This window comes from Pongo pygmaeus, chromosome 13, assembly GCF_028885625.2.
Source record: "Pongo pygmaeus isolate AG05252 chromosome 13, NHGRI_mPonPyg2-v2.0_pri, whole genome shotgun sequence".
Lineage (NCBI taxonomy): Eukaryota > Metazoa > Chordata > Mammalia > Primates > Hominidae > Pongo > Pongo pygmaeus.
In genome coordinates, this window is record NC_072386.2 from 17,774,971 (window position 1) to 17,800,177 (window position 25,207).

General features: G+C 42.5%; 1 protein-coding gene and 1 long non-coding RNA gene across 5 annotated transcripts; both read right to left on the reverse strand.

Annotated features, from left to right (window-relative positions):
* Positions 1–386: 386 nt before the first annotated feature.
* Positions 387–8,782, reverse strand: LOC129044591 (spermatogenesis-associated protein 31A6). Of its 4 annotated transcripts, none has more exons than XM_054502596.2 (4): positions 6,374–6,611; positions 5,126–5,255; positions 4,491–4,551; positions 387–4,252 (listed from the first exon to the last, which is right to left on the reverse strand). In XM_054502596.2, the coding sequence occupies exons 1-4, from the start codon at positions 6,602–6,604 to the stop codon at positions 538–540; spliced, it is 4,137 nt and encodes a 1,378-aa protein (XP_054358571.1). In that variant the 5' UTR covers positions 6,605–6,611; the 3' UTR covers positions 387–537. The 4 variants fall into 4 exon arrangements, with proteins under 4 accessions (XP_054358571.1, XP_054358573.1, XP_054358572.1 ...); XM_054502598.2 differs by lacking the exon at positions 6,374–6,611 and adding an exon at positions 8,687–8,782 and having other exon boundaries at positions 393–4,252; XM_054502597.2 differs by lacking the exon at positions 6,374–6,611 and adding an exon at positions 8,687–8,775 and having other exon boundaries at positions 393–4,252; positions 5,126–5,719.
* A 12,186-nt stretch (positions 8,783–20,968) lies between these two features.
* LOC129044593 (uncharacterized) lies at positions 20,969–23,035 on the reverse strand. Its single transcript, XR_008504712.1, has 3 exons — positions 22,997–23,035; positions 22,357–22,438; positions 20,969–21,212 (listed from the first exon to the last, which is right to left on the reverse strand). It is a non-coding gene; the product is annotated as an uncharacterized LOC129044593 (long non-coding RNA).
* Positions 23,036–25,207: the final 2,172 nt, after the last annotated feature.

Genomic DNA, 25,207 nt, shown 5'->3' on the forward strand with positions numbered 1-25,207 from the left:
CACTTTCGCACCCAAACTTCCACTATTTTGAGACACATGAAGCTACTGGGCTGTGGCACTTCCTGGAGCCTGCATGGAGATGTGCAGTCCTGTGACATCTCTGCAAACCTTCTCCCTACAGCTGCACGAAGTTTGAGGTAGAGTAAGTAGTGGAAAGATGGATTGAACCTTATTTCAGAGTGGGACCTTCATAGGTTTTTCTCATCTTGTTTTTAGAATTTTTTGTTGTTTGTGTAAAGACGATATTATGGAAACGTAAGGTTCAGTGAAGGAACTCAGGATGAAGGTGAGATTACAGCACCACTGTCAACATCCCTCCATGTCCTGTCGCTTCTGGAAACCAAGCCCACACGAAGCACGGCACAAATAAAAGCCATCACCCTCTTATGAATAAAAAACCATATATATTGTGGAATATTAAATGTTCTGCATGTACTAACATGAGAGAAAATATTTTTTCTCTACATAGAGTGAATTTTTTCTTGGGGACTTGTTTTTCTCCAGGGAAGGCTAAAAAAGAATTTGTGACTGACCAAATCAGATACCTTCCCAAAGAAGACAGTGCCTTGGACAGTGGTGATGGTGGCTAGAGGCACCGGATGTCTTCGGCCAGTGCTTAGGGGGACTGACTGGGGATACAGCTTTCTTGGGGTGCAAGAGTTGGGGATGTCGCAGGCCCCATTGCTCATTGTTGCACCGGACACTTTTCAGCTGTTGATCTCTGATTTGCCTGCCTCTGTTGGGACAACCCTGGCTCTTGAGAGGGGCTTGTTGACTGCTGGCTGCATAGCTCAGTATTCTGCTGTGTTCTGAGTAGAAAAGGTGCCTGTGGTTGCAGGGAAACCCACAGACTGGGGCTTGAAACTCCTGTTTGTGCTGATTTACCTTCGAGGCATGGCGCGCATGGCAAAGTGACATTTTCTCCTCCAGCATTTGTCCAACTGCTGTCATGAGACCCTGAGCTTCAGCACTGCTGCTGTACACACATGAACTGTTTTTTACTGTTTTTTGGCTCTCAGCAGTGACTGGTGCCGGCTTGCTTGTTTTCTTTGAAAAAATCCACTGAAAAAATTGCTTGATGTTTTCTCCAAAGTGGCTTTTTGATGGCAGTAGCTGGACGCCTTCATCCTGATGGGTGTCTTCTTTTTTCCTGACTGGGGTAAGTTGAGGAGTCCTCAATCCTTCAAGCCTTTCTTCATGTTTTTCTAAGTTGGGCTTCCTAGAGTTCTCACTCTTGCGAGTAGGGGGAAACATTGGCCTTTGGCTCTTGCATGAGCCTTGACAGTTTGGGTTCCTGGGCTCCTTGTGCCCCAGATTGCTCCTTCTGGCTGCCATGAGGTCACGTAGCTCCTGGGATGCCCGCATGTTCCCAGTAGGCATGCTCTGGAGATGGCCCTGGGGCACTTGAGAAGCCAAATTCTCTGAAGCATGAGGCACAACAGATGCTTGCCCATCTGGAAGGAGCGCAACAGCGGCACAAACTTGAGGCTGGGTCTTTGACTTTGTGGCCATTCCAGGCTCAAATTCACTAACAACCTCCTCCATAAGACGCAGCTTTCTTGGATCTTGGGAGACAGACACTCTAGGGGGTAGAGAGCTTTTGCTGGTCCCTGGAGCCTCGAAACCATGCACATCCTCACTTGTGGCTTGGAGGTTTGCCAGCATACAGGTTTCCAAGGGGACTCTGCATTGTGGCACTGCCTCCCTTGTCTCTCCAGGCTTTGAAGATTGGGCTCCTAAGCTCCTGCTCTGCTGTGTGCTGCCTGTGAAGCTGTATGTGAGGGGCTTAGATGGCCTCCTGCCCTCCTGTCCAGCTGGAGGAGCCTTCAAGGGCCCATGATCATTCCAAGATGGGATTCCTCGCGGGGCCCTCTGGAACTGCTTACATGCAGGTGAGGAGGCCAGAAGACTCTCTGGCATGTGAACAGATGCTTCGGTCAGCACCTGCTTTCTCAGACTTGCCATTGGTGGCTTTCTAAGGAATGTGGCCACCTCAACTTCTGAGCCAGCCCCAGATTCACAGGTGGCTGAGGAGGGACCGGCAAGCTGTGTTAGGGACAAGGATGAAACCTTTTCCAGTTTAAAGCACTGAATGGGCTTGAGGACCCTGAGGGGTAGACCCCACCTGTGTTTGGCCCAAAACCTCACAATATGGGCTCCCAGCACCTGCTGAGTACACGGTTCGAGGAAGGAAAGCACCTTGGCCGTGTTCACACAGGCTTTCCCACTTTTCGGGGCTGCTAGATTGCTGGTTTTCACGTGGGTGTCGGACACGGGAAAAGCCTGGTCAACAGCAAGCCAGGATCGACGCACACTTACGGGGATCAAGCCCTCGTTGGTCTGGCCCAACTTCCTGTCCATGTGGGCTTTCAGAATGTTTTCTATATGAGTCTTCTCTGTGCATCTTAATAAGTCACTTCCCAAGTTGCTCCTCAAGGGCTTCCTCAAGTTCCTTTCCGACTCCTCAGAAGTCACCCCCAGAACCTTCCCTGGGAAGCTTTCCATGCCCCTGGATAGATTTTGTGGGGTCTCACCCAGAACTTGCCCCAGATGTGGGCACAGGTCCCTCTCTAGCTGGAACTTCACCTTCTGTGCCTCCTTGCTGCTTTCACCTGTGGACCTGGAGGACTGCCAGGGCCTGGGTTTGCCCTTGGCCTGACTTGTCCCTGGTGATTCGTCCCGAAGCTGCATCAGATCCAGAGACTCTTGGATCCTTCCCAGGTTGCCCTCATGTTGGATGATCCACTTTTTTATGTGTTGCTCCAGTTGTCTTCGGAGTTCAGGACTGATTGGAAAGTTCTCAGGCAGAATGGATGTCAAGCTTTCCTGGGGAAGGTTAGGAGTGGAGACACTAAAGACGTCCTGAGATTTTTGGACCCTAGAGGGTAAAGCCAACCTATCTTCTAGTTGTTTCCTCAACAAAGGCCATTCAGGGTGCTGAGTTTCAGGTAGTGAGAGAGCTTGCACTTTATTCTGCAATGCAGGGCAAGCTATTCCAGTGTTCCTAATCGGGGATGGAAAAGCAGGAGATAGGACTGGGAAAGAGGATTGAAGATGGGCCTGACCATCGGCCTGAGCCACAGGTGTGGGCTGGAATTGGGGTGTGGATGAAATAAAGGGTTGGGACTTGGGCCCCAGATGGGACAGGGGCTGGGCCTGGAAAAGCAGTCGGGACATTGTAGTCTGCCTTTGAATTGGGCAGACATTGGACATTTCATTGAACAAGAAAGGAGGAGACTGTAAAGTATAAGACATGTCAGTTACCCAGGCATTAGCCACCAGGGACTCGCTGTGCAGAGAGGGGAGGCCCCAGAAAAGCTGGCTATAATTCTTCTGAAAACTTTCCTGCAAGAGCCTAGGATCTGAGAGCTTCTGAGGTCCGGGCAGCTGTTTCGAGTTCTCTCCCATGTTCCAGAAGGGTTTTGGGGTTGTGGTGTCCTGCTCAGCACCCAAAGATTTAACCAAATTCCCCAAAGAATTTAAGTGCTTTTCTGGGGTCATTTGGTTTGTAAATGATCCATCATTTTCTTTTTCTTCCCAAATGTTGACCTTGGTTGTTTCTGTGACTTGTATCCCCACGACATTCTGGCCATCAGAGCTGAGCAAAAACGGGTTACCAGCTTTCATCTGACAGGTCTCTGGTAGGTGGCGCGAAAGATGATCTTGCTGGACTGACGAGTTGAGGGCGCACCAGGTTCTGGTAGTCTCCTGCCACCAGGAGGAGGCAGAAACATGACTGTTTGAGCTGCCAAGGCCTGAGACGGCTGGGACAGAAGCCACCAAATCCTCATGTGTAGACAAGCTTTGAGGGACGGTGCCCGGTGGAAGTGCCACTGAGTCACAGTGAGATGGAGTTATGAGTGTGGAGTCCCGCAGGGGAGGAGCAGTGAAGCCTTTTGGAGGAGGCGGAGAGCAGGCCAAAGGATCAGGGGTGTGTGGTGGGTGAGGGAAAAGTGCAGGTGGCTCGGGTGAGGGGCGTTCTAGGGGAAGGGAAGGTTCTGGTGGCTGGGAGGCACTTAGGGAGGAGACTGAGGTGGTCATTGGGCCTGGTGATGGGGTGGAGGCCAGATCCTGAGGATGCTTGGCTCGAGGATCCGGGGAAGCTAACGGGGAGAGAATGGGAGCAGCATCTTCCATAGGCTCATGAGAAGACCGGGAGGCTCCATCAGGTGCTCTTTTGCCCACCTCACCTGGGGGGTCTGGACCGGAGAGCTGACCAAAGTCACCTTTGTGAAGGTGTGGCCCCAGGAGGCTGCAGGAGACAGGAAGCACGAGCTGCAGCCAGGAGCAGGTGGGGCCAGAGGGCAGAGTGGGCGCTCGGGCCACAGCCCCTCCACCACCCCACACCCTGACCGCCCAATTCTCCTGTTACCCCTTCCATCCTCTGTCCCCCTGGTCTCCCCATCCCAGGTCAGCTCCAGGCTGCCTATGGCCCTGGGGTGGCATCCCAGCCCTGGTAGGAAGGATGCAGGGAAGGGGAAGTGCCTCACCTCTGCAGTTGTGAAAGCAGGTCACAAGTCTCTTCCAGGCCTCTCGGGCACTCTCTACAAGCTGGAAATCAAGAGACTGGGTTAGGGCAGTGAGGGAGGGGCCTGGGATCTCACAGGAGGCTGAGTGGCTGTTTCTTTAGGGAAGACCATGGGGAATTAGACCCTGGAACCCACCCATCTGTGTCCAAAGCCACATGGCCCCGACAGTAATAGCAAGGCATGGAGGACAGGGCTTTTTCATTCACAAAGGGCTTCCACACACGGAGCCCCCCCTCCCACCCCCACAGTCCTCACAACTGCCCTGTGGGGAGAAAGGACTGGGGTGGTCTCAAAGAGGAATCAGCCTTAGCAGAGTTGAACAGCTGTTCCCAGGGAGCGGGAGGCCCCCTCACCCCCCTCCGCATCCAGGCAGGCATTGGTCTCCCCAGGACACACACACTGCCCCCTGCTGGGTAACGCCCAGTCCCTGGCCCACCATGGCTTCATTCCGGCATGGAATCTGAGAAGGACCCGGGGTTCTGATTTCCTTCCTAGGAACCCCCACCTCAGGCTTCTTCAACTGACTTCTTCAGAGTCAGTTCCCTCTGCGACAGATGAGATCAAATTCACTCTAGTGTGCTCTGGCAGAGCCTTACCTCTCAGACTGTGGTTTTTCATCCTGCCTCTGGGCCTCCCCCTCCGCCCTACTGGACAATAGGAGACACGATGACGTGGGGAGACAAGATGACGCGGAGAGACAAGATGACGTGGAAAGACAAGATGACACTGGGAGACAAGAAAGGGCGAGAAGCTAGGACCGGCTCTCCCTCTCCGCCCCAGCCCAGCCGCAGCACGCTGCACTCAGGAACCGCATAGCTCTCTCTGTCTTGCTCAGGGAGCTCTGTGTGCTTCCTCCCACTCATGTTTAAATGGATGATAAACTGCTTTTCTTCTTAGAAAAACAGCAAGAGGGGGCCGGGCGCGGTGGCTCACACCTATAATCCAAGCACTTTGGGAGGCCAAGGTGGGTTGATCACCTGAGGTCAGGAGTTTGAGACCAGCCTGGCCATGGTGAAACCCCGTCTCTACTAAAAATACAAAAATTAGGCGGGCATGGTGGTGGGCGCCTGTAATCCCCAGCTATTCAGGACGCTAAGACAGGAGAATCGCTTGAATTCGGGAAGCAGAGGTTGCAATGAGCCGATATCGCTCCATTTCACTCCAACCTGCGCCACAGAGCGAGACTCCGTCTCAAAAAATAAAATAAAATAAAATAAATGAAGTAAAAATAACACACACACACACACACACACACACACAGAGAGAGAGAGAGAGAGAGAGGGATTTTCAATATGAGGTCCACCACGGACGCCTTCAGTCCCTGTTCCTCCGCTCCAGGAACACCCAGGCTCAGGCCCGCAGGCACTGCTGAGCTGTCAGGTAGGATTCTGCTTCCCAGGAGACCAGAGGAGACACCAGGCCCTGGTGGGAGGCCCTTGGGGGCCCAGCACAGGCCCCAGATCACCCCACACAGAGGAGGATGGGCCCTGAGCCACCTGCCCCAGAAAGGGGCTGATGAGCCATGGCTCAGGGCCTGGTCTCAGACAGAGACCTCCCTACTCAGCTCATGACTGGTACTGGTGCTGAGTCCACTGGTTTGATTTTGCCTTGATGCTTCCTGTGCTCCCCGACAGATGGACTGAGAGCTTGGGATGGAAATCCCAGTACACTATCCACCCCTACCAACCCCTGGCTGCCCTGCCTCTCCCTGGAAGGATGATGTTCTGGTCTCTTCTGAGACTTCCCATCATAGAAGGCTCTCCACTGGATTTGGAAAAGTGGAACCAATAATAAAAAGAAAGGAGAGAGTCAAGCTCTGTGGGTCCGGACTGAGGGCTCCTTACCTTTCTCTTCCCAGGCGATGGTGAGGGTGGATCATCACAACGGAGGTAAGAGAAGTAGGGGAGTAACAGGAAGAAGAACCCCAGGGCAAACACCAAGGTGAGGAAGATATCCAGCACCCATGGTGTGGAGCTGGGGGCGTTTAGCGATGAGGCACTAAGTAATCTTAAAGGAAAGGGAAGATTCTCCATGTGAATAGGCGCGTTGCTTTCAAGCAACTGAGCTCTGGGCATCCGGGTGGAGCCTAGGGACTGGGGCCCAGGCCTGCGTCACAGAGCTGGGGCCTTGACATCACAAAGGGCTCCTTTGTTGGGGAGAGGCAGTGGGAGGGGAGGGGCAGAGGGAGGGGGAGGCACAGAGGGAGCCGGAGGCCCAGCAGGAGGGGGAGGGGAGGAGGAGGGAGAGGGGCAGGGGGAGGGGTAGACTGAAGCACAGCCCCTCCCCACCCCCCAAGCTGGGGATCCCTCCACCATCCCACCTTCCAGATCCCTCCTTCCCACTAAGTTTTGTCAGTGGTAGCCAATTTTCTATTCTTTCTTCCTGGAACATAGATATTACCTGGTTCCTTTTATCTTTTGGAGACGGTGGCTTGAGGTTACCTATTTTATAGCCCTTGAAAATCTGAAGTTCTGAAATTCTGGCTATGTACCAGGGATTTTTATTCTCAGAATCTCATTCATCCTCAACTCCAGCTTTCCCACACAATGTTTTTGTCTTGTATCAATCCAGGGACAAAATGTAAATTTCTTCTACTCTTATTTAGTTTTGCAAATTTTGAATAGTAAGTTTTAAAAAATTATTTCTATCTCACTTTCAATCAAAGGGACCTACCCATATACAATTAAGACTTTTTTTATCTTTTAAAATTTTATTTACGTACATATGTATTTATTTTATTTTAAGTTTCGGGATACATGTGCAGGACATGCAGTTTTCTTACATAGGCAAATGTGTACCATGGTGGTTTGCTGCACCTATCATCAACCCATCACTTAGGTACTAAACCCAGCACGCATTAGCTATTTTTCCTGATGCTCTCCCTACCACCGGCCCTCCCCTGACAGGTGCCAGGGTGTGTTGTTCCCCTCCCTGTGTCCACATGTTCTCATTGTTCGGCTCCCACTTGTTAGTGAGAACATGTGGTGTTTGGTTTTCTGTTCCTGTGTTAGTTTGCTGAGGATAATGGCTTCCAGCTTCATCCATGTCCCTGCAAAGGACTTGATCTCATTCCTTTTTATGGCTGCATAGTATTCCATGGTGTATATGTACCACATTTTCTTTATCCAGTCTATCATTGGTGGGCATTTGGGTTGATTCCATGTCTTTGCTATTGGGAACAGTGCTGCAATAAACATACATGTGCATGTATCATTGTAATAGAATGATTTATATTCCTTTGGATATACAATAATGGTATATCTGCCACAGCCTCTGTACTGCACTGTGGGGAATTCTGCCCAGTGCAAACCACCCAGTCTCCCTAGCACTGGCGGGGGAAAACCAGCGACTAGACCCGCAGTAATGGCGGTCACCCTTCCCCCCAGGAACTTGGTCTTCTCAGGCAGACTCCAGGTGCTGTGCTGGCCAGTGGGGATTCCATGCCAGTGGGTCTTAGCTTGTGGGGTTCTGTGGGAGTGGGTCTGCTTGGCTCCCTGGCTTCAGCCCCCTTCTCATGGGAGTTGATGGATCTCCTGCTTCACTGGATTTCTGCGAGCCGCCAGAGTATGCAGAAACTTCTACAGCTCAGTACCTGCCCAAGTGGGTGCCAGCTGGAGCCCCTGCTATGGGTCTGCACAGCTTTGTGCTTGGGACCCAAGGCCCTGGTGGTGTGGACTCACAAGGGGATTACCTGATCTGGGATTTGCAAAAATCTGTGGGAAAATCATAGTTCCCCAGGCGGGTAGCACAATCCCTCACTGCCTCCCTTGGCTGGAGGAGGGAGGCCGCTTTGCCCTGTGCAGCTCTTGGGTGAACTGTCACCCAGCTCTGCTTTTCCTTGCTCTCTATGGGTCACACCAACTGCCTAGTCAGTCCCAATGAGGGAATCTGGATATTTCAGTTAGAAATGCAGAATTCACTTGCTGTTTATGTTTGTCTCAGTGGGGGCTGCAGAGTAGAGCTGTTTCTACTCAACCATCTTGGCCCTTCCCCCCAATTAAAATAATTAATATTCAAAATTTGTAATTCTAATTATGAAAGAATTATAAATAGTTGAACCTTCAAGTGGTATTTCTGTAAATGTATAGCATTTACAGTTCTGGACGTGGTAATGCTTAAAGTGCATGATAACTTATGGGACTGCTATATAGGCATACCTCAGAGATACTGTGGGTTTGGTTTCAGGCCGCTGTGGAGATGAGCTCTTTAGGGCAGTGCCCAACGGAAGTGCCATTGAGTCACGTTGAGATGGAGTCAGAATGCAGTCCAGCAGTGGGGGAGCAATGAAGGCTTTTGGAGGAGGTGGAGGGCAGGCCAGACAATGGGGGTGGGGTATGATGGGTGAGGGGAAAATGCAGGTGTCTTGGGTGAAGGGCGTTGTAGGGGAAGGGAAGATTCTGGTGGCCAGTTCTGCAATAAAATAAATATGGCAATAAAGCAAATCACACAGAATTTTTGGTTTCTCAGTGCATATAAAACTTAGGTCTATACTATACTGTAGTCTATTAAGTGGGCAATACCATTATGTCTAAAAAAGTCAATGTACATACCTTAGTCAAAAATTATTTTACCGTTTAAAAATGCTATGGATCACCTGAGCCTTTAACGTCATGATCTTTTTGCTGGTCGGTGGCCTTGCCTCAGTGTTGTGGCTGCTGACTCATCATGGTGGAAGCTGCTGGAGGTGAGGTGGCTGTGGCAATTTCTTAAAATAAGACAAAGAAGTTTGCTACATCAATTGACTATTTCTTTCAAGATTCCTCTGTAGCATGCAATGCTGTTTGACAGCACTTTACCCACAGTAGAGCTTCCTTCAAATTGGAGACAATCCTCTCAAACCCTGCCACTGCTTTATCCACTAAGTTTATGCAATTTTCTAAATACTCTGTTGTCATTTCAACAAGGTTCACAGCATCTACACCTGGAGTAGTTTCCATCTCAAGAAACCACTTTCTTTGCTCATCCAAGTTCTCATTTGTTAAAATTTTGTCATGAGATTTCAGCAATTCAGCCACATCTTAAGTTCTCTTCACATCTTTTAATCTTAGTTCTCTTGCTATTTCCACCACATCTGCAGTTACTTCTTGCACTGAAGTCTTGAACCCTCAAAGTCATCCACGAGGATTGGAATCAACTTCTTCCAAATTACTTTTAATGTTGATATTTTGACCTCCTCCCATGAATCACAAATGTTCTTAATTTTAACCTCCTCCCATGAATTGCAAATGCTTCTAGAATGGTGAAAACTTTCTAGAAGGTTTTCAACTTACTTTGCCCAGATCTATCGAAGGAACTACTATACATGGTGGCTACAGCCTTATGAAATGTATTTCTCAGATAATCAGCCTTGAAAGTCTAAATTCCTCATTGATCCATGGGCTGCAGAATGGGTGTTGTATTAGCAGGCATGCAAACAGCTTTAATTTTCTTGTAGTTCTCCATCAGAGCTCTTGGGTGACCAGGTAAATTGTCAATGAACAATAATACTTTGAAAGAAATCTTTTTTTAAAGCAGTAGTTCTCAGGTGTGAGCTTAAAATATTCATGTAGTAAACAGATGTGCTGTCATTCAGGCTTTGTCCCATTTATAGAGCACAGGCAGAGTAGATGTAGCATAGTTCTTAAGGGCCCTAGAATTTTCAGAATGGTAGATGAGCTTTGGCTTCAGCTTAAGCCCCTAACAAAAGAGTCATCCTGTTCTTTGAAGCTTTGAAGCCAGGCATTTATTTTGCTACCTGGCTGTGAAAGTCCTGGATGACATCCTCTTCCAATATAAGGCTGTTTTATCTGCAGTAAAAACTTCTGTTTAGTGTAGCCACCTTTGTTGCTTGTCTTAGCTGATCTTATGGATGACTTGCTGCAGCTTCTACATCAGCACTTGCTGCTTTTCCTTGCTTGCACTTTTATCTTATGGAGAAGACTTCTTTCCTTAAACCTCATGAACCAATCTCTGCTAGCTTCAAACTTTTTTTCTGTAGCTTCCCAACCTCTCTCAGCCTTCAGAGAATTAAGGAGAGTTAGGGCCTTGCTCTCGATTAGGGTTTGGCTTAAGGAAATGTTGTGGTTGGTTTGATCTTCTATCCAAACCACTCAAACCTTCTCCACATCAGCGGTAAGTCTGTTTCACTTTCATACCACTCATGTGTTCATTGGAGTAATACTTTTAATTTCCTTCAAGAACTTTTTCTTTTCATGCACAGTTTGGCTAACTGTTAGGTGCAGGAAGCCTAGCTTTTGGCCTGTCTCAGCTTTTAACATGCTTTCCTCACTCACCTTAATCATTTCTCACTTTTGATTTAAAAGAAGAGATGTGTGACTCTTACTTTCACTTGAACACACAGAGGCCTGTGTAGAGTTATTAACTGGCCTAATTTCAATATTACTGTGTCTCAGAAAACAGGGAGACCTGAGGAGTTGGGGAGATGGAGGAAGGTCAGATCGATGGAACCATTCGAACACACATATGTATCAATTAGGCTCATTGTCTTTTGGAGCATGGTTTGTGATGCCCCAAAACAATGACAATAGTAATATCAATGATCACTGATCACAGATCACCATAACAGATATAATAATAAAAAAAATTTGAAATACTGCAAGAATTACAAAAATGTAACACAGAGATACAAAATAAGCACATGCTACCAGAAAAGTGGCACTGGTAGACTTGCTTGATGCAGGGTTGCCAGAAACCTTCAACCTGTAAAAAATGCAATATCTGAGAAGCATAATAAAGTGAAGTGCAATGAAACAAGGTAAGCTTGTATATGTATGCATGCACACACCAATACACATCCACCTATCCACACACAAATCTTTGTATGAACAAATCCTGTATTTTCAAATCCAAGAATACATCATTTGCACCTTAAAAATATCTGTCATCCTTGTAGTGTCCTTTTCTGTCTTTGTTATCAGGGTAATGCTGGCCTCATAAAAAATGTTTGTGTTGCCTCCTCTTCAACTTTTGGAAGAGTTTGTGAAGAAATGGTATTAATTCTTCTTTAAACATTTGCTAGAATTCTCCACTAAGCTATCTGGTCTTGGATTTTCCTTTTTCAGGAGCTTTTTGACCACTGATTCAATATTTTTACTTATTATTTGTGTTGATTTTCTATTTCTTCATGTTTCAGTCTTAGTGGATGTATGTTTCTAGAAATTTCTCTATTTCTTCTAAGTTAAACAATTTGTTGACACATAGTTGTTTAGAGTAGACTATTATTATCCTTTGTGTTTCTATGTTACCAATTTTAATATCTGCTTTTTTGTTCTAATTTTATTTATTTGAGGCTTCTCTCTTTTTTCTTAGCCTAGTAAAAGGTTGGTCAATTTTTATTATTTTTATTTTATTTTATTTTATTTTTTTGAGATGGAGTCTCGCTCTGTCTCCCAGGCTGGAGTGCAGTGGCGCAATCTCCGCTCACTGCAAGCTCCGCCTTCCGGGCTCATGCCGTTCCCCTGCCTCAGCCTCCTGAGTAGCTGGGACTACAGGAGCATGCCACTCCACTCCGCTAATTTTTTGTATATTTAGTAGAGACGGGGTTTCACCATGTTAGCCAGGATGGTCTTGATCTCTGACCTCGTGATCTGCCCGCCTCGGCCTCCCAAAGTGCTGGCATTACAGGCATGAGCCACCGCGCCCAGCCATTATCTTTTCAAAAAATCAGCTTTTCATTTCATTGATCTTTTCTATTGTTTTTCCAGTCTATTTCACTTATTTCTGCTATGATCTTTGTTATTTCCTTCCTTCTTGTAATTTTGGGCTTCTTTTTTTTTCTTTTCTATTTCTTTGAGGTTTATTGTTTATTTGAGATCTTTTTTCTTCATTTAGCACTTACCTGTATAAACTTCTCTGTTAGAATTGCTTTTGCTTCATCTCATAAGTTTTAGTATGTTGTGCTTTCATTTTAGTTTGTCTCAAGATGTTTTATTTCTTTTTTGATGTTTTCTTTGATCTATTGGTTGTTCAGGAGTGTGTTGGTTGATTTCCACATATTTGTCACTTTTCTAAGTTTTCTCCTGTTTTTAATTTTCAGTTTCATGTCACTGTAGTCAAAAAGAATACTTGGTAAGATTTCAATCTTCTTAAATTTGCTAAGACTTGTTTTCTGGCCCAATATATGACCTGTGTAGGAGAATGTACTGTGTATGCTCAAGAAGAATGTGTATTTTGCTGTTTTGGAAAGTAATGTCCTGTATATGTCTGGTCCATTTGATCTACAGTGTAGTTCAAGTCATCTGTTTCTTTATTGATTATCTGTCTGAGTGATCAATCCATTGTTGAAAATGGGATGTGGAAGTCCCCTACTGTTATTGTATTATTGTTGTCACTTCTCTCTTCAGATTTGTTAATATTTGCTTTATATAATTAGGTGCTCCAAAGTTGGGAGAATATATATTTGTAGTAATTATATCCTCTTGATGAATTGACCCTTGTATCATTCTATAATGACTTTCTTTCTCTCTTGTTACAGTTTTTGACTTAAAGTCTATTTTGTTTGTTGTAAGAATAGCTCCTCTTTCTGTTTTTTGTTCCCTGTCTTTCCTTTCAGTCTATGTGTGTCTGTAAAGGTGAAGTGAGTCTCTTATAGGTGGCATATATTTGGTTCTTGTTTTACTGTCCATTCAGCTACTCTGTGTCTTTTCTAATTTGGTCCACTGATATTTAAAGTAACTATTGATAGGCATTTTGTAGTTTTTTTGTTCTTGTATTTCTCTCTTGCTGTGCATGATTTTATTACTTTGATTATTTTCTGTAGTGGTATACTTTGATTCTTTGCTGTGTCTTTGTATTAATTCTTTTTTAAACATGTGGTAAAATTCTCATTTATGTATTTATTACATGTTTTGTCTTTGTGATTATCATGAGGCTTACATAAAACATTGTATGCTATCATGTGCCACATAAGGATGTTTTGGTCAATGATGGGCCACATATACAACAGTGGCCCCAAAAGGTTATAACATTTTTATTGTATCTTTTATATGTTTAGATACATTTGGATACACAAATGCTTATGATTGTATTACAGTTGCCTACAGCATTCAGTATAGTACAATGCTGTACAGGTTTGTAGCCTGGAAGCAACAGGTTATACCATATAGCCTGGGTGTGTAGTAGGTGGTATTATCTAATTTTGTGTAAGTATACTCTATGATATTCACACCATGACAAAATTGCATAATGAGGCATTATTCAGAACATATCCACATTAAGAAATGTATGATTATAGTTATAATAGTCTATTTTAAGTTGATAACAACTTAACTTCAATCATATACAAAACCCTACACTTTACTCCCCTCCACTTTTTATGTTTTTTTGATGTCAGCGTTTATTTCTTTGTTTATTTTGTAGTTATATTTATTTGTAATATTTTTTGTCTTTTAACCTTTGAAAAGTTAAAGTGATTATACTCCATCATTACAGTATTAGGAATATTTTGAATTTGACTGTATAGTTACTTTTACCAGTGACTTTTTATAACTACATATGGTTTCATGATGCGAATTAGTCTTATTGCATTTCAGTTTGAAGAACTCCCTTTAGGATTTCTTATAAAGCAGGTCTAGTGACAATGGACTCCCTTAGATTATTTTGGGGGGTTTCTGAAAAAGTCTGTAAGTCCTAGCCAGAGCAATTAGGTGAGAAAAAGAAATAAAAGGCATCCAAATTGGAAAAGAAGTGAAAGTGTCTCTATTTGAAGATGACATGATCTTATATAGAGAAAATTCTAAAGGCTTGAATTAAAAACTGTTAAAATTAAGAAACAAGCAAATTTGCAGAACACATAATTAACATTAAAAATACCTGTTACATTTTTATATACTAACAGTGAAGTATCCCAGAAAGAAATTAACAAAACAATCTCGGGCCGGGCGCAGTGGCTCACGCCTGTAATCCCAGCACTTTGGGAGGCTGAGGTGGGCAGATCACAAGGTCAAGAGATCGAGACCATCCTGGCTAACACGGTGAAACCACGTCTCTACTAAAAATACAAAAAAATTAGCCGGGCATGGTGGCGGGCACCTGTAGTCAGGAGGCTGAGGCAGGAGATTGGCGTAAACCCGGGAGGTAGAGCTGGCAGTCAGCCAAGATCACGCCAGTGCACTCCAGCCTCGGCGACAGAGTGACAGTCTGTCTGAAAGAATACAGTGTCATTTACAATAGCATCAAAAAATTAACTACTTGGGAATAAATTTAAATAAGACAGTAAAATTTGTATATACCAAAAACTATAAAACACTGATGAAAGAATTTGAAGAAGATACATGTCCCTATTACTCAGTGTGATCTATAGATATAATGCAACCCCTATAAAAATTTCAATGGCATTTTTCAAAGAAATGGAAAAAAGCAATTCTAAAATTTATATGCAACCACAAAAGACCCCAAACAGTCAAAACATCCTTCAGCAGAAAAAACAAAAGTGGAAGCATCACATTACCTTATTCCAAACTAAATTATAAAGCTATAGTAATCAAAATAGTATGGTACTGGCATAAAAAAAGACTGTAGGCCAAGGCAACAGAATAGAGAGCACAGAAAGAAATAAATCCATGCCTTTACAATCAATTGATCTACAGCATTGGTGCCAAGACTACACAATGATAAAAGTTTAGTCTCTTTATTAAATGGTGTTGGGAGAACTGGATATCCACATGCAGAGGAATGAAACTGAACCCTTATCTCACCCTACATACAAAAATTGTCTCAAAATGGATGAAAGACCTCAACATAGGACCAATATTGTAAGACTCTTAGACATAAATATCGGAGAAAATCTCCTTGATACTGATATTGGTAATTAATTTTCAGATTTGATACCAAAAGTATAGACAACAAAAGCAAAAATAGACAAATGGGAGTAAATCAAACTAAAAGCTTCAGCACAGCAAAGGAGACAATCAATACAATTAGAAGACAACCTAAAGAATGGGAGAAAATATTTACACACTATACATCTGATAAGAAGTTAATATCCAAACAAATTAGGAACTCAGACAATTCCAAAGGATCTTGTAGTAGTCTGTTTTCATGATGCTCATAAAGACATACATGAGACTGGGTAATTTATAAAGAAAAAGATTTGGCCAGGCGCGGTGGCTCACGCCTGTAATCCCAGCACTTTGGGAGGCCGAGGCAGGCAGATCATGAGGTCAGGAGATTGAGATCATCCTGGCTAACACGGTGAAATCCTCTCTCTATTAAAAATACAAAAAATTAGACAGGTGTGGCGGTGGGCACCTGTAGTCCCAGCTACTCGGGAGGCTGAGGCAGGAGAACGGCATGAACCTTGGAGGCGGAGCTTGCAGCGAGCCTAGATCGCGCCACTGCACTCCAGCCTGGGTGACAGAGTGAGAATCCATCTAAAAAAAAAAAGAGGTTTAATGGATTCACAGTTCCACGTAGCTGGGGAGGCCTCACAATCACAGTGGAAGGTGAAAGTCACGTCTTACATGACAGCTGGCAAGACAGGATGAAAGCCAAGCAAAAGGGGAAACCTCTTATAAATCAATCAGATCTCGTGAGACTTATTTACTACCACGAGAACTGTATGGGAGAAACTGCCCCCATGATTCAATTGTCTTCCACCAGGTCCCTCCCACAACATGCGGGAATTATGGGAACTACAATTCAAGATGAGATTTGGGTAGGGACACAGCCGAATCCTATCATTCTGCCCCAGCTCCTCTCAAATTTCATATCTTCACATTTGAAAACAAATTATGCCTTCCCAACAGTCCCCCAACATCTTAACTCATTTCAGTATTAACTCAAAAGTCCACAGTCCAAAGTCTTATCTGAGACAAGGCAAGCTTCCAGCTATGAACTCATAAAGTCAAAAGCAAGTTAGTTACTTTCCAGATACAATGGAGGTACAGGGAGCAGGTAAATATACCTGTCCCAAGTCCAAAATCCAGCAGGCCTGTCAAATCTTAAAGCTCCAAAATGAACTCCTTTGACTCCATGTCTCACATCCAGGTCACATTTACATAAGAGGTGGGCTCCCACGGCCTTGGGCAGCTCCGCCCCTGTGGCTTTGCTGGACATAGCCCCCCTCCTGGTTGCTTTCATGGGCTGGCATTGTCTGTAGCCTTCCTGTGTGCATGATCAAGCTGTTGGTGGATCTACGATTCTGGGGTCCGGAGGACAGTGGCCTTCTTCTCACAGCTCCAGTAGGCAGTACCCCAGTGGGGACTCTGTATGGGGGCTTCAACCCCATATTTCCCTTCTGCACTGCCCTAGCATAGGTTTTCCATGAGGGCACCACCCCTGCAGCAAAACTCTGCCTGGACATCTAGGTGTTTCCATACATCCTCTGAAATCTAGGCAGAGGTTCCCAAACCTCAGTTCTTGACTTCTGTGCACCCACAGGCTCAACACCATGTGAAACTGCCAAGGTTTGGGACTTGCACCCCCTGAAACCACAGTCCAAGCTGTACCTTGGCCCCTTTTAGCCATGGCTAGAGTGGCTGGGATGCAGGGCATCAAGTCACTAGGTGGCACATAGCAGGGGGGTCCTGAATCCAGCCCAAGAAACCACTTTTTCCTTTTAGGCCTCTTGGCCTATAATGGGAGGGACTGCTGCAAAGGTCTCTGACATGTCCTGGAGATATTTTCCCCATTGTCTTGGGGATGAACATTTGGCTCCTTGTTGCTTGTGCAAATTTCTGCAGCTGGCTTGAATATCTCCTCAGAAAATTGGTTTTTCTTTTCTATCACATCATTTGGCTGTAAATTTTCCAAAGTTTTATGCTATGTTTCCTTTTAAAGCTGAATGCTTTTAACAGCACCCAAGTCACCTCTTGAATGCTTTGCTGCTTAGAAATTTCTTCTGCCAGGTACCCTAAATCATCTCCCTCAAGTTCAAAGTTCCACAAATCTCTAGGGCAGGGGCAAAATGCCGCCAGTCTCTTTGCTAAAACATAGCAAGATTTTCCTTGACTCCAGTTCCCAACAAGTTCCTCATCTCCATCTGAGACAACCTCAGCCTGAATTTTATTGTCCATATCATTATTAGCATTTTGGCCAAAGCTAGTCAACAAATCTCTAGGGAGTTCCAAACTTTTCCACATTTTTCTCTCTTTTTCTGAGCCCTCCAAACTGTTCCAACCTCTGCCTGTTACCCAGTTCCAAAGTTGGTTCCACATTTTTGGATATCTTTACAGCAGCACCCCACTCTACCAGTACCAATTTACCGTATTCATCTGTTTGCATGCTGCTGATAAAGGCATACCAAAGACTGTGTGATTTATAAAGAAAAAGAGGTTTAATGGACTCACAGTTCCATGAGGCTGGTGAGGCCTTACTTATGGTGGGAGGCTAAAGGCACATATTACACAGCAGCAGGCAAGACAGAATTAAAGCCAAGTGAAAAAGGAAATCCCTTATGAAACAATCGGATCTTGTGACACTTATTTACTACCACAAAAACAGTATGGGGAAAACTGCTCCCATGATTCAACTATCTCCTACTGGGCCCCTCCCATAACACGTGGGAATTATGGGAGCTACAATTCAAGATGAGATTTGGGTAGGGACACAGCCAAAGCATATCAGACCTGAAGAGATACATTTCTAAAAGACATATGATTGACAATAGGTATATACTAAGAAAAAGATGTTTGCCATCACTAATCATCAGGAAAATGCACAATGAGATATCACCTCACATCTATTAGGATGGCTATTATAACAGTAAAAAGGTAACAAATGTTGCTGAGGATATTGAGAAAAATAAACCCTTGTGCTTAGCTGATATTTGATGTGAATGTAAATTGGTACAGCCATTACAGACAACAGTATGGAGTTTCCTCAAAAAATTAAAAATGGAACTCCCATATAATCCAGCAATCTCCCATCTGGGTATATATCCAAAGTAAAGAAAATCACTATCTCAGAGAGATATATATACTTACATGTTTATTACAGTGTTATTTACACAGCCAAGATATGGAAACTACCTGTGTCCATTGACAGATGAACGGATGTTTTAAATTTATTACACACACACACAGACACACACACATATGTAATGGAATATCATTTAGCCTTTAAAAATGAGGAAATACTGCCATTTGTAACAAGATGGATAAACTTGGAGTTTATTATGGTAAGTAAAATAAGCCAGGAACAGATGCAAAAAAATCCTGCATGATTTCACTTATATGCCTACTAAGAAAATGTCAAACTGATGGTAACAGAGTAAAATAGTGCTTACTAGGGCCTGGGAGTTGGGGGAAAAGAAAAAAATGTCAGAAGGTACACAGTTTCAGTTATAAGATGAATAAGTTCTGGAGATCTAATATATAGCATAGTGACTAAAGTCAATAATAATGTATACTTGAAATTTGCTGAAAGAGTAGATCTCAAGTGTTCTCCATCACACAAACACAAATAAAAAGGTAACCAGGTGAGGTGGTGAATATGTTAGCTTGATTGTGGTAATCATCACTTCACAATGTAAATGTATATCAAAATATCACACTGCACACCTTAACTATATACAATTTTTCTTTGTTTATCAATAAAACTGGCAAAAATATCTTTTATATGTTGCCTTGACTCCATTTCTTCTTATTTTGTCAAAATAGATAGTCCTCACTGTTTGCATAAGTTTAGAAACTTGTGCTACATCCAGAAGTCAGGAGTGGGGTAGGGTGAACTAAGTTACTAACTCTTTAGGAACCTTAGGGTGCAAGGTGGGACTGGAGTCCAAAGTCTAGGAGCTGAGTCTGGTCTTGAGCAGCTTCTTTTTTGTTTTGTTTTGTTTTGAGACGGGGTCTCATATTCTTGCCCAGGCTGGAGTGCAGTGGCACAATCTGGGCTCTCTGCAACGTCCGCCTCCCAGGCTCAAGCAATCCTCTCACCTCAGCCTCCCAAGTAACGGGAACCACAGGCATATGCCACTATGCCTAGAGAATTTTTTTGTATTTTTGGTAGAGATGGGGTTTCCCTTGCTGCCCAGGCTGGTCCTGAACTCCTGAGCTCAGGTGATCCACCCACTTTGGCCTCCCATAGTGCTGGGATTACAGGTATGAGCCACCACGCCTGGCCATGAGCAGCCTCTTCTGATATCCCTAGTGTGTTCTGTACACATTTTCTTTGTCTGAATGCGCCTTTCCTTTCTCTCTTATTGGTCTACAGATTTTTTCCTTCTTTAGGATATTATTAACTTGAATTCGAATTTTTATCAAAAATCGAACCTAGCTCTTTTTATTCATATTTTCCTGCTATATTTTTTCCACTAATTTATTTTCGATAGGTTTTATTGAGTGTTTTTTGACACTTAAAAATTTTACCTGACAATCTTAACCTTTGATTTATGTAATTATTGTTCCATTATGACTTATTTCTGTCATCTCATTTTATGATTTTTCATACTTTCTTTACTGTTTCTTTTTCCTATTTGTACCTTTTACTCTATAGATCAAATCTTTTTCTATTTGTTTGAAATCTGGAAATCTTTAACATTGTAATGGTGGTTATATCATTATTTATGTTAATTTTCTCAATTTCTGATGTGTCAAAATTAATATCATCTCAGCAAACCAAATAAGTACTCTAGCCTCCTCTTGCCACCTCTGGTTTGCCTTCTCTGTTGCGACAGCACTTTGTCTAAGGGGGTACTTTCTGAAGTTTACTCGGGGTTGTTTTCAATATGTTATGTTTTCATGTATTTTTTGGGGTATGATAAAACACCACTACCATTGATTCTTGAACCCTGAATTCTAACACCACGGTGTATTTCTCTCCTTACTGGAGTATGTTCTCTAGGCATTTTCAAAGGGATTTATTTGAAATAAAACTTTTGAGGCCTTATTTTATAACGTCTTTTTCTGGGCTTTCATATTTAAAAGATTGTGGCTGCAAATAATTCAAGGATTAAAATTTGTTTCCTTTTAATCCTTCAAAAATATTACTTCATTTTATTCTTGTCTCCAGCATTGCTGTTGGAAAGGCTGATGCCAATCAAAACCAATTTTTCCCTAAAGGATGATCTGTCTTCTTGTCATTTTGGCAGGATGTTACAAAACAAAGGAGTCTTCAGTGTTCTGAGTATAAATCATTTTGCAATTATAAACTTAACTTAAATATTAATGCAATACAAAAAGAATTAAAACCTTCTTGAGACATCCAAGTGCACAGGAAAATTAACTATCATGCACTCATTCAGGAAGAAAAGGTGCAAAAGAAATTTAATGAAAGAGATGGTCGTTAGATGCAAGTGTGGTTGAATGTAGGGATGCGATGCTGACAAGTGGCAGCAGGCCTGGCAAGCTGTCTGTCCCAATTCAATTACTTCATAAAGAGAAGAATATTAACTAGGCTATCTTGGTGATGTGCTGAAAAAAGTGCTATTTTTCCTTTTTAATCATTCAAAACAAAGGTAGGTAAAATTCCTGGGAAGTAAGAAATAATGTATCATAAATGTATAAAAGTTGAGGAAAATACTATGTTTATGAATTTAAAATGCCATCTCATGTAGATTGTTATGTCTTTTCAGAAGTGCTTTAAAATCGATGACACATAGTGAAAAAATGACATAATTTCAAACAATTAATGGAAAAATATTAATCTACCTTCTTGAATCTTGGAACCAGGATTCTTTTGGGAGGCTTCGGTGTACCTGTGTATCATTTCATTGCCTTCACACAAATCAAATCACGCCACCTGCGACTGTGGTTTGAAAATAAAAGAAAACATGATAATGATGCTGTCAATTCACTTGAGATTCCATGATCAAAATTAACCTATGAACAAAGCACAGACTTTATTATAATTACAAAATAGGATGTAATTTACATAAAATGTGAAAATATAAGCATAGAACCATATTTGATACAAGTTGAAAGCTATGACAGGGACTGTTGGAGGGGAGGGAAGTTGTACACTAATCTCCACATCCTACTGAGCCAATCAGTGGTGTTCAAATTGGACGGACCATATATTATTTAAACAGTATATTATTTAAGCAAAGAATTAAGCACTGTAAATATATTATTTAGAGAAAGCAAATTTTTTAAAAATCCCATAAAATTATATATTGAAGACTAAATTGGAAATATAGTTTTAGAAGAAGAGAGTAGGGTAAATGAACTATATTCTCTACCGTTCATAAAAAGTCAAGGGATATTACTTAAAATTGATTAAAAAATTAGGTGATTATATAATATTATTTACAGTTCAAGAGAATAGCATATAGTAAAAAAAAGAAAATGATAAACCTTGCCTAACTCTGAAAAACAGGACCAAGGTCTGTGGAAGGAAAAAAAAGTTTCTGGTTTTCACTGTTTTTTTGCCCATCAAACTGTTTGAATGATTTTCAATGCACAGGTTTAATTTTAAAATGTTCTTACTTACAGATCCCCTTGAATTACGTGTAAAATTAGGTTTCCTTTAGTCAATGGTGTATGAAAAGTAATCAACCCATCTAACTGGAGTTAGACATTAATAAATAATAAATTGGGGAGAACATAAATATACCCATTAAAAACAACCAGAACATAGCACTTGGCTCTATGTTCTGCTTATCTAGGAAGCGGAATTCTTAAAATTAAAACAAAATAATAAGGAGCTTCACATTTTCTTTTTCTTCTTCTTTTTTTTTGAGATGGAGTCTTGCTCTGTCACCCAGGCTGGAGTGCAGTGGCACAATCTTGGCTCACTGCAACCTTCGCCTCCCAGGTTCAAGCGATTCTCCTGCCTCAGCCTCCCGAGTAGCTGGGACTACATGTGGGCATCACCACACCCAGCTAATTTTTGTATTTTTAGTAGAGACGGGGTTTCACCAGGTTGGACAGGATGGTCTCGATCTCTTGACCTTGTGATCCACCTGCCTCGGCCTCCCAACGAGCTGGGATTACAGGCATGAGCCACCACGCTCGGTCGGAGTTTCACATTTTCTAAAAAACGTTAGAAATAAAAATGCAAGTGTTTCACTTACATAAAGCTCTTATAATCACTGGTAGACTAAAGTCAATTTAGATTAACATTTATATTTTCAAATTTATAATATGACCAATATTGCCATCAAAATATTCAGGCACAGAATGGTTTAAAGTAGCTGTCTTATTATTTCTCAATATTCTCTTTTCTTCTATGATTGGCATCACCAGTCATGGTTGGAGCACCTTTTTATTTTATTTTTTATTATTTATTTTGAGACGGAGTCTCACTCTGTTGCCCAGGCTGGAGTGCAGTGGCCCAATCTTGGCTGACTGCAAGCTCCACCTCCCAGGTTCTCGCCATTCTCCTGCCTCAGCCTCCCGAGTAGCTGGCACTACAGGTGCATGCCACCATGCCCAGCTAATTTTTTGTATTTTTTAGTAGAGACAGAATTTCACCGTGTTAGCCAGGATGGTCTCAATCTCCTGACTTTGTGATCTGCCCGCCTCAGCCTCTCAAAGTGCTGGGATTACAGGCTTGAGCCACCACGCCCAGCTATGGTTGGAGCATCTTACCAAAGAACTATACTTGTAGTTTTTGAGTGGAAAGCAAGGGAGAAATTTTATTCATGCCTTGACCTTATTAATAATGTGTAACTAGATTGTGACGGCCATTATCAATAGAACTGTCATCAGATTCAAAGAGCACTGTTTGTCTCCTTTAATATGGAGAAATACCACAAATAAATGGGAAATAATTTAATGACTGTAGTTCATTTTTAATCATATAGCTGAGTGATATTTTAAGTCTGATGAGAATAGATATTTGAACAAAAATAGCCAATTCTCTGTTTCATAATTTAATACATTTGTGTTAAGAGGTTTAGACAATAAAGTTAATTTTGAAATGCATTATAAATAACTGAGTAATTAGCAATCATTAAGTTTATTTTTAAATAAGTGTTTAGATAACTAATTAGCAATCATTAAGTTCATTTTTAAATAACTGTTTAGTCCACAAAAAATAAAAAATATATTTTAGAAAGAGAGGGCATTCCAAAATCTGTCTCAGGAACATTCATTCTCAAATATATTTTAATGAAGCAGAAATGTAAATACATGTCTAGATAATTTAGGTTTAAAAAGGTAAATTTTGGCTGCCTGCTTAACTTTTATGAAACAGATATTTTTCATTCAAGTCCAGCATATATTTTGCTATGACTTTCACATCCTTTCCTCAGAGACTATTTACCTAAACATTAGGGTACCAAAGGAACTAGGAAACAAAAACTTCTTATTAGAGAGAGAAATTTTAAGTGAGGTGCACATTCTGATGATATTAATTTGTTTTCAACATTTTATTAATATTTTGAGAACACTAAGAAAATAAAATCCAAAGGGGGCAAGCAGGTATCATTGTCTCACCATGGGCCCTCTTTTGTCATCCTCTGTAAGATCGCAGTCATCAAAGAGCGTGACCCAAGAAGAAAGTAAAACAGTGCAACAATTGAGCATTTCTCTAAATACAAACAGTAGAGTCCTTGAGAAAGAATCCTTTAAGGCCTTAGATTTCTTTAAAATTTTTTAGATAAATAGTCTGGCCTATGCAGAACAAAATGAAATGGTAATAATGAAGAGGATAGTGAAGTTTTCTACTAACTGACATAAATGACGAGTTGATTAATGCTTAGGATAGTGTGAAAGAAGAATTGAATGAAAAATGCAAATCGAACGAAGAAATACCCAGACAGACCCTTTCCTAAAACATGTATCATAAAATATTTAAAAGCAACTGCTTTAATGCATGGGCTGAGTCAAAGTAAGACAAATTTTCAGATATCTAGAAGAGCAAAAAAAGTTTGAATCCAGAAGTGTGAGTGTCTCATCTGGCCTTTGCCGTGGGGTGTCTCCCAGGAACTATTGGCCCAGAACCATGAGCACCTAATTCAGGAGACAGAGACTGATGCCCCTGCAGGGAGGAATATAGGCTAAAATGCCTTCTGCATAAATCTAGGATTTCTAAAGAGAAGCATGTTAAGTGGGGCTAGGAAAATCTCACCCCCATAAGAAGAAAGTGAAAATATATGCTTGTCTTGGTTCCAATAGGGTAGACAAAAAAAAGAAAAAAAAATGGTAATTTCTAAATATAAGTCAATAGACACATTGGTTTGGATTTGAATTCACACTATCTATGGGTCTGAGAAATACCAGGATGGAAATCAGCCTCTGGCAGTGAGAGGTTAGGCCAGCTGCACTTCCTGGGTCAAGCGCGGACTTGGGGAACTTTCCTGTCCTACAAGGAATTTGTAAAATGCACCAATCAGCGCTCTGTAAAACACACCAATCAGCAGTATTCTAAAAGTAGCCAATAGTGGAGAGGATTGAAAAAAGGGCACTCTGATAGGACAGAAACGGAACATGGGCGGGAAGAAATAAGGGGATAAAAGCTGGCCACCCGCAACCAGCAGCAGCAACCAGGTGGGGTCACCTTCCAGGGTGTGGGAGTTTTGTTCTTTCGCTCTTAGCAATAAACCTTCCTAGGCTCACTTTTTGGTTCCGTGCCATCTTTAAGAACTGTAACACTCACCAGGAAGGTCCACAGCTGCATTCTTGAAGTCAGGGAGACCACGAACCCACCGGAAGGAACCAACTCTGGACACAGTCCTGCAAACTAGTTAATCTGAGTACAATCATAAAGAGAAATATATTTTTCACTAATACTTGGAAACAGATTTTGTAACACAGCTTTCATTGTAGTTAAGTGAAGATAGTATATTTTACAATAAG